We start from the raw sequence: 9,705 nt of genomic DNA on the forward strand, positions 1-9,705 counted from the left end.
CGTGGCGTGATTGCGTGGCGGCCGAGGGACGCGCCGCCCAGCCTTCACTGCGCCGCCCGTGAGGCATCAATGGAGGCTGACCGGGGCGGCAGCGCGCGGCTGCTTTGGCATTGATTCGCCGCGGGAAACGAGGCGATGAGGACGACGAAGGGGCGAGAAGAGGGTAGAGTCGCTGACGCGACGGGCCCGCGGCTCTTCGCGCCAAAAACGATTCTCCCGACGCCCCCGAGCGACCCCCAGCGCGCTGGGTTCGGGTTGGGTCCACCGGCGCCAATTTCGGCCCGAGCCGGCGAAAACTGGGCTCTTGGGGGCGCGACTGGGCCGATTTTTTGGTGCCGGCGGACGAAAAGACGCCTGGGGGGCCTTCTTGGGGGCGCGGCTGGAGATGCCCTAAGGGTTCTGAAGTTGGAAATTGCCCTTGAAATATTACAGCTAAAACGACGCAAGAGGGGGGGAGGGGGGGAAACTATGGTGGCAAGTACTACTTGTTTCGATTTATCTGTTGCTATTTCTCTTGTCCTGTCTTTGCATAAAATTGTTGCTATTTGTCTTGCCCATTCCTTGCATAAACTTGCTTCTATGTGCTGTCCATTGTTTGTATAAATTTTTGATATCTTGATGGACTGAACTCTCTTGTCGAAAATTATAAAACTTGTACCAGAATAAAGTTCTACAGAAAAATTTCCAGGTTTGCATCCAATGTTACATGTCTTCTTTTGTGGTAATTTCTTGTCTCTTGGTTACAGTCAATCTTCTTTTTACAAGATGAACCTTATGTCCTTCAAAATTACTGTTACAATGATTAACCAAGCATGAAGAACAAAATCAAATTTCTTGGTTCTCTTTGTCTGTGTAAACTTTCAATCAGATACCCAAGAAAGGCTCTACTGTTCTCAGTATTCTGGCGTCTTGGCAGAGAGGATCAAACATGGGTTAACCTAGGATCAAACATGGGTTAACCTGTTTCAGACTTCTACTGTTATGATAGCACAGGCACCTTACATGGTGATTAAAACTAGGAAAGCCGATTGATTAAATCACGTGAGAAGGCTGTCCATTTCAATGCAAACTATGACACCTAAGAAGAGATGAACAAATGTTTGAATGACTGCTGAAGCAACTGAAAGGGAACTTGGGACTTCATAGAGTGCATCTTATTCCATATATTTAGATGTGCTTTGCTTTGGTACAGTTTCTAAGGCACTATCTGATAGATACACACAAGTGAATGAAAAATAGGAGGCCAAAGAGTGATGGCACTTGTATTATTTGATCAAGCTTAGTACTCGTAGTTAGTAGTGTACATATTTCCTTCATACTGTATAATCTTAATCCTTGTAAAATGGAAAGGAGGCTCTCTTTTTGTTGTTGCACGCATCCCTGCATTACTAATTCAAACATGTAACAAAAGAAACCGATACTGTCCATAAAATTATTGCTGACATTCCCATAACAGAATGAGAATTATTGCAATGATGACATTCTGCAAAAGGGGAAAAAAGAAGAGAGAACATTCTTGAGAAGAGATTGTGTCATCTCCTGACGGTGTAGAAAGGAACCCTGTCTACCTTCGACGGCGGTGATGATATGCCATAATTCCTTTCCCCCGTAGGCACATCGTAGAACTGTGCCAAGTACTCCAAGGCTTCGTGGTTCCCACTGCAAATCTTCCACAGCGATGCCACTTCCCCAGGAGCAACTGTGCCCCAGTCCTCGCAGTCATTCAGAAACTCCAGCAGTTTGGAGTAGTAAGAGTCATAATTCATCAGCAATAACGGGACCGGTAGAGCCGATCCGATCCTCTCCAGCTGAATCAGCGCCATGATCTCAAAAAGCTCATCCAGCGTCCCAATGCCGCCGGGCAATGCGACGATGGCGGTTTTGTCCGCGGAGCTGTTGCGCACTACAGCGTCCACTAAGCCATGCTTCCTTGCCGAGAAGAACCTGCAGGTGAGGTAGGTCTCCGAGGGCAGGTAAGGGTGGAAGTTCGAGGCTGTCCATTCACCGGCCTCCTTGCCGATCTTGAAGCCGCCGACCGGCTTGCCCGCCTCGAGGGCGCCCTGGGTGGCAGCATCCATGAGGCCGGGGCCGGCGCCCGTCCATGTGGTGCAGTCCAGCAGCTTGGCTATCTCCGCCGCGAGCTGGGCGGTCTGGCGGTAGTGGGGGTGCGCGGCCGGCACCCTGGAGGAGCCGAGGTAGACGGCGCCCCGGCCGAGGCGGCGGACGAGCTCGTAGCACCTCGCAATCTCCTCCCTCACCTGCGATACAGATCCGCCGCGTGAGGGATGGGGCTCGCCGCCGTCACGGACAAATCGTAACGGGAAGGGGGAGGAAGAACAATCACCTCGTGGGGGCTGCCCCTCTCGGGCTCCATCGCCTCTCCTCCTCCCACTCCGGCCTGCTGCTGGTGAGGATTTGCGGCGGCGACGACGCTCCGCGCCCGGGCTGCTCTGCTGCGGACGAGGCGCGAGGTCGGCCATGGCAGATGGCGAAACGGGAGAGGGGTGTGAGGACCGCCGCGGCCGCCGCTGGGTCTGAGCCAAGGCCTCGCGAGCCCTAGGCGGGACCCGAACTCGGCCCTCGATCCTACCACCGAGCTCGCCGTTGCCGCTTCCATGGATTCCCCAGAACAGCAGCGCGGTGCGCGTTCTGTGTTTTCTTTTCTTTTTCCTTTAGAAAACTGCGCGTCTCTGCTAGGCATCGTTGTTCCCAATCCCACCACACGGAAAGGAGGCCGCTGGTATGCATCGCCTGCTGCGAGTAACAACACCACATCGCCCGCGGTGCTTCGTTATTAGACCGGCCCGTTTACACCTCTTGTCTATGCGTTTGTTCCCTGTTTTTTTAACCGATATATCATCATTTATAAAAAAATTGGTGAAAAACTAGGCTAGCATCTTTTTTTTTGAGGGAAAAGAGAGCTTTATATATTACTTGTATCAGGAGTACAATCTTTCAAGATTACATCAGTTATACTAGATGGCACACTGCTCATCATAAAAAAACTGCCATTAGATCTAGCGTAAGCAGCAAGTTTATGTGCAGCCACGTTGCTCTCTCTTCCAATCTTTGTCACTCTCCAGGATGGGGAATTCTTCAACAATTCCAAAGAATCGTTATAAGTAGTCCACCATCTTGGCCTAATCACAGACTTTGCATTGAGGGCCTCCACAACAGTCACACAGTCTGTCTCGAATATCGTCGGACCAACATATATTTTTTCCAAAGTTTGCATGCCTAAAAGCATCGCCTGCCCTTCAGCCTCTTCGTCATCACTGCACTCAGGGAGGGTCCAGCCCGCACTAAACAAGACCTCGTCATCGCTGTTTCTTGCAATGACCCCAGCCGCTGCCAAACTCGAAGTAGCAATGAAAGATGCATCAGAATTTACCTTCATAACGCCAACAGGGGCCCTGGTCCAATTGGAAGCATGGGCACTAACTTCAGATTTCGCTCTAGGAATTGCAGCCACAGGAGTTTTGCCCTTCAAGTCATGGGCAGAATTAATGTCTCCGTTAAGGCAGTACCAATAATTAGACAAGAAGATGACAGATTCGGCAACGGAAGCAGTACCTTTATGATGCATTATATCATCACGTAAGTACCAGGCTCTCCATAACAACAACAAGATTCTCTCTTTGGAGGTGTTATCACATTGGCTAAGTAACATCAGCAACCAATCGGGTCCTGAACGATCGAAGCATTCTTCTTTTGGCAAAGGCCAGACTTTCCTCATAGCTTCTCTGATAGCTCTAGCTTTAGTACAGCGAACAGTAGCATGGTATGCATCCTCAGGCTCCCTACCACAAATATTGCAAATACTATGGTGTTCCAAAGTCTGCTTCAATTTGTTTTCTTTTGTTGGTAAGGAATCAGTAGCAGTTCTCCAAGCAAAAATTCTGATCTTGTGGGGGATGTGTGCTTTCCATATGAGGTTTCAAAGAAACACTCTTCCATTGCCATGGCTATGTGATGATTCTTCCCAGCCTGTAGAATTTTTCAGGTTCAGCCCCAAATTGTACGCACTTCTCACCGTAAAATTATCATCCTTTTCATGATTCCACGCTAGCACATCATCAACAGGAATTGATGGTATCCTAATTTTGCAAATCTCTAGAGCATCAAACTCATGGAACAAACTATGAATCAAAGGCCTATTCCACTCATTTGTGTTTGGAATAATCAATTGGTTGACCCAACGAATTCTGCTCCTATTCTTAAGGGACATGATCGACATCCCTTCTTGGCGAGGGATCCAATTATGTCTACGAATCTGGATGCTTTTTCCATTTCCCACTCTCCATATCATGCCCTTCTTTAATAACTCAAGCCCATGTTCAATCCCTCGCCAAACAGGAGATGCATCCGAGGGGAAGACCATATCCATGATATTACCTTTTGGATAATACTTTGACTTCAAAACTCTTGCACACATACTGTCCGGCCTTTGAACAAGTCTCCATGCTTGCTTCGCCAACAAAGCTTGGTTGAAAATTCTCATGTCACGGAACCCCATTCCGCCTTGCGATTTAGTACGAGTCATTCTATCCCATGACATCCAATGTACTTTCCACTTATTTTGCTCATCGCCCCACCAAAAATCTCTAATGAGTTTTTCATACTGATCACAGAAACGAGCCCCCATCTTGAAAATGCTCATAGTGTAAGTGAGAATAGCCCGAGCCACTGATTTTACGAGGTTGTCTTTCGCACCATGAGACATGAACCTCTCAGCCTAGTTTGTAAGCCTTTTAGTGAAACGAGCTGAAATGGGTTGAAAGTGTTTACCTTTCATGCGGCCTTCTGGGGTTGGCAGGCCCAAATATTTCTCCTCAAAAGTAGAAGTTGTAATATCCAAGGTACTAGAAATAGCCTGCCTCACCAGTTCTGGACACACCTGACTAAACAAAATAGAGCATTTTCCGGGGCTAAGAAGTTGACCAGTACCTTGCTGGAATAAATATAGAGCATCTTTCACACTTCAAGCTTGAGCTTCCGATGCCTTGAAGAAGAGCAAACTATCGTCTGCGAACAACAAATGCAAGATCCCTGGGCTTCCCCTGGCTACTTTAATTGGGGTAATGTGTCCAACTTCACACTGCTTGTCCAGGGCCATGGAGAGACCCTCAGCCACAAAGAGGAACAAGTAGGGGCTTAGCGGGTCACCCTGCCTCAAGCCCCTCGTAGGGTAAAAGAACTCCAGAATTTCCCCGTTCATCCTCACCGCATATCTCACTGAGCGAACACAAGTCATTACCCACGATATCCATTTGTGGCAGAAGCCAAACTTGGACAAGCACCTTCTAGAAACTTCCATTCGACGCGATCATAAGCCTTAGTCAGGTCTAACTTATAAGCGTAGTGAGTGTTCTGGGAAATTTTGCTCTGTTGGATCTTATAGAAACACTCGAAAGCGATGCTGGCATTGTCAGTTATCATCCTTCCCGGGATAAACGCGCTTTGACTTTCAGACACAAGCTCATCGAGGAAAGGCCGCAAACGGTTGACGAGACACTTGGATATCACCTTGTAAATAACATTGCGAAGGCTTATTGGACGAAAATCTTTAAGGCACTCAGGCGAGTTACCTTTAGGTATGAGAACGATGACCGTGTCATTTATGCCCTCAGGCATAACTCCATTCACAAAGAACTCCTTTACTGCAGCAACTACATCATCCCGCATAAAAGACCAATTTCTCTGATAAAAATGAGCTGGAAAACCATCAACACCCGGTGCTTTTAAAGGTCCAATTTGGAATAATGCATCACTAATTTCTTTCTCAGTAAACTCACAGCATAGCTGATCATTTATCTCAGGTGTCACTTTGGCCGAAAAGAGGTTGAGCAATGCATCTGGATTTAGATTGTTATCTGCCTTGTAAAGCTCTTTGAAGAATTCAGTGGCCATACTAGCTAATTCACTCGCACCTTCAACCCATTTACCTTTAGTATTGCGCAGTTTACTTATCTTGTTTTTCTTTTGCCGCCAAGTGGCCTTTTGCTGGAAGTATTTCGTATTCTGTTCGCCCTCTCGAAGCCATTTAACTCTAGATCGTTGACGCCATAGGATTTCCTCTCTGTACAGATATTCATCCCGCTCTAGAGACTTCCTACGAATTAGCTCGTCTCTCTGAACCGAAGGAGCTCTGTCCCATAAGTTGGCGAGTTTTTTCCGAAGGTACTGCACATGTATGGTAACAGACCTAAAATTTTTACTGCTCCAGTATTGAAGTCCCTGCTTCACATTAGCCAAATTCCGGACAATCCCCTGCAGGCCCGAACTGGGCACATTATTCTTCTTCCAAGCTTCCTCAATTTCAACAGAAAGTGTTTCGTTTCTCTCCCACATGGCCTCATACCTGAATAATCTTGGGATTTTTCTCCTATCTGGTACACCTTCATAGTCCAGTAATAAGGGGAAGTGACCAGACCTCGAGGAAATAATATGCGTGAGCTGAGCCTTTTTGAATCTGTCACTCCAACAAGGGGAGGCCACAACTCTATCAATTCTGGCTTTAACATTCTTCCGCCCCCCCTATTTATTGTCATAAGTCCAGGGTTTTCCTTTGTATCCAATATCATGAAGATTGCAAAAGTACAACATATCCCTGAACCTAGCCATTTGCCCTTCCGATCTTCGAGAGCAAGAAAAATGTTCAGCTTGCCACATGGTTTCATTAAAATCGCCAATCATCATCCAAGGTTCACTCGCATTTGGTCGGATCCGCTTGAGAAGCGACCACATGTGGCGACGGTCCTGTGCACGTGGTTCTCCATAGACAAAAGTTCCCCGCCACTTAGGGCCATTGGGGTCATCAGACACAAGCACATCAAAATAACGAGGACCATACGACAAAATCTTAATATTTATTGAATCATCCCAGTACAAAGCAATGCCGTCTCCTTTGCCTTTACCATCATGGGTAAGACAATGCTTCAGCCCTAGTCTCCATTTTATTGCCTTTACCTTGTCCTCACATTGCCTTGTTTCAGATAAGAAGACGATCCGGGGGCGGTAGGTCTGCACGAGGCACACCAACTCTTGAACTGTCCGGGACAGCCCTAGGCCCCGGTAGTTCCAGCTGAGAATACTCATTTCTCCTGACGGGCCTCGTCAATCGCGCCCGTCAGTTGACTGATAGCCCCGGGATCGGTTGCTTCCTTGCCACCCTTCAACCCTAAGTCCTGCCCTACCACATGGTGTTTCTCTCCACTACAGAGCTTTTTCTGGTTTACATTTTATTCTGAGATGTGGCTCTCCTCCTCTAACTGTTTTTCTACTATAGAGCTATGTTGCCTCTTCCCAAGTGCTGATTTTACAATGGAACCGGCTCTGCCATCTACATTAGAAACAAGCATGGGGGATCGACCATGTCTCTTGCGACCCATCTTGGCCACACCCAGACCCAATCTTCCCTTGCCCGGTCCAGAACCGGGGGGAGTGTTCGAGCCGATTGCAAACACCATTGACCCTTCTGGGAGGGCCATGGTGTTGTTGTCAACAGGTTGCTGGATATCCTCGTAGTTTTGCGTCTTGTTTAGTTCTCCCGTGACGTGCACCACCTCCGTGGCCGCCATGTCGACGCCCGTAGGATCAGACGCCGACGCAGGAACAACCGCCACAGCCCCCGCCTTGTGCTCATTGGTCACCTCCTCCTTGTGCTCATCGGCCTTGGATTTGATACATACAGCAGGGGCCAAAAGCATTGGTGTTGTCGGCCCTCTTCAGGCTTCTGGAGTTAGCAGACAACATCGCGTTCATCGGCCTGTTATGTGATTCATCAGTGTTTTGTATCTCACTGAGTGTTGCTTCAGCCTCAGAGTCAACCAGAGTAATAGTAACTTGAGACTTCTGGTTTTTATCAGTTTCCATCTTATCGCCCACCGAGAGGCGAGCAACAACATCCCGCATCTGTTCCACCGCTGACATAACCATGGCATGGCTGGCTGGATTGGGAGCACGCCATAGGGGAGTTGACGACCGGGGGCCAGTAGCTTGCCCCATTTTGTCAGGTAGAAACCAAGCTCGGGGATCATCGAAATGTACTGGGAACACACCAAGCTCCTTACTGTACCTTAGCTTCTTTTCTGCAATTGGGAAGTCACGCCTCGCTTCCATATGTCCTATGAATCCACAGAATAAACAGAAATTTGGCAATCTCTCAAACCGCAGATAAACTGTCACCTCTTCATCTGTGATCTCATCGGCAAGCGTGATCTTCTTCTGTAGAGCAGAGTACAAGGGCAGCTGCACTCTCACTCTGAGAAACTTGTCGCAGATATTGCCCCTTGCATGATTGTCAATCATCACCACTGGACCAACCTGATCACCGAGGCTAGCATCTTTGTCTAGAGTAAAAAGCTAGGCCAGCATTCTGTAAGCTAGTGTTTGTACGTCACCAAAGCAATCCATATTGTTTATTTCTTGAATAGTATATTTTCTTCTTTTAACCTGTTGCTTCACATTTTTATTCTCCTTTTGTTTTACCTTTTCCATTTTTGCACATGAATTTCTTTATTTCACTTTCATATTTAAATAAATGTTTGAATAAATTTAAAAGTATTTATTTATTTTAAATAATACTAATGGAATTTGAAAAGTGTTCATATTTTTATAAAATGTTAGCATATTTTGAAAATGCTCATGACTTAGAAAAGTAATAATAAATTTTGAAAATTTATCACAACTTTTAAAAGAAGTTCACATATTTCAAAAAATTTATGTACCTAAAAAATAGTTCACATATTTTAAAATGTGTTGATGGATTTAGAAATAATCACAAGATTAAAAAGTGTTCACATATTTGCAATTTTTCCAAAATAATATTCATGATATATATAAAAAAAGTGTTCTTGCATTAAAAAGCATGTGTTCTCAAGGAAAAACTGGCCATGTATAAGTCAAAGAATGAAATATTATTTTAAAATTATTCAATGTACATTCATTTAGTTTTGGAAAAGTGTTAATGTGTTTATAAAGATATAATGGTGTATTTTTGAAAAAATATATAGGAAAAATAAAGTGTAAAACAAAAAAAGAAACATAAATAATAGAAATGGATAAGAAAAAAATAAAAAGAAAAGTAGAAACGCAGAGAAAGAAAATTCTTGAAGAAAAATCAGAGCAATAAAATGAGAAAAAAGGGAAATACTGAAATACAGTTGGAAAACTCAAAGAAATCAGATCAGGTGTCGTGCGATGGGCCGGCCAGTGAAGTGCTTATATTAGATTGGTGGAAGGTAGTCCATGTAGATTGTCTCGTCTCTTATGTGAGAGTCCCTCTACCTTCACGCCTCCTTGGTTGAAGAGCCAAGCCTACATAGGAGGCAAATAAACTTGTGCAAAGGATGTTTTCTTATGTGAGTGTCTCTCCCTCTCATTTATTAGTCCTTTAGGTTTCCCTAGGATAGCGGTAGCTGGAGCAAAACCCGCTTTCTTCGTTTCACAAATGAGAGGGAAGAAAACTGGAGAATATGTTTTCTCATAGCGAGATCCAAAAGTAGAGGGTGATTCCAACACTATATGCCGCCATCAGCAATATCTCGACGGTGTCGATGCCGGTGATGGGACGTTCTCAAGTGTAGTTCCCCTTTTTGAAGGCGTCATCGTGGGTTGTGCTCCTCCACTATTGGCTTGGGCAGCATCGGCATTTTGGTGCCGTTCCCTTTTTGGAAGTGTTGTTTTGGATCAGTGCTCACTCGA

The 9,705-nt window shown here is 45.9% G+C and overlaps 1 protein-coding gene across 1 annotated transcript; it reads right to left on the reverse strand.

Moving 5' to 3' along the window:
* Positions 1–1,381: 1,381 nt before the first annotated feature.
* Positions 1,382–2,726, reverse strand: LOC125523035 (Putative lysine decarboxylase family protein). Its single transcript, XM_048688071.2, has 2 exons — positions 2,345–2,726; positions 1,382–2,258 (listed from the first exon to the last, which is right to left on the reverse strand). The coding sequence occupies exons 1-2, from the start codon at positions 2,699–2,701 to the stop codon at positions 1,533–1,535; spliced, it is 1,083 nt and encodes a 360-aa protein (XP_048544028.1). The 5' UTR covers positions 2,702–2,726; the 3' UTR covers positions 1,382–1,532.
* Between the last annotated feature and the right edge of the window lie 6,979 nt (positions 2,727–9,705).

This window comes from Triticum urartu, chromosome 7A (assembly GCF_056163025.1).
Source record: "Triticum urartu cultivar PI428250 chromosome 7A, HENAU_Tu73, whole genome shotgun sequence".
In the NCBI taxonomy this organism is placed as follows: domain Eukaryota; kingdom Viridiplantae; phylum Streptophyta; class Magnoliopsida; order Poales; family Poaceae; genus Triticum; species Triticum urartu.

Bases quoted from the DNA above. Each gene is read 5' to 3' on its own strand.
- LOC125523035 (XM_048688071.2), bottom strand. From the start codon at position 2,701: ATGCCTAGCAGAGACGCGCAGTTTTCTAAAGGAAAAAGAAAAGAAAAC. The intron at 2,259-2,344 runs GTGATTGTTCTT...TCTGTATCGCAG, and splicing joins AGAGGGGCAGCCCCCACGAG to GTGAGGGAGGAGATTGCGAG.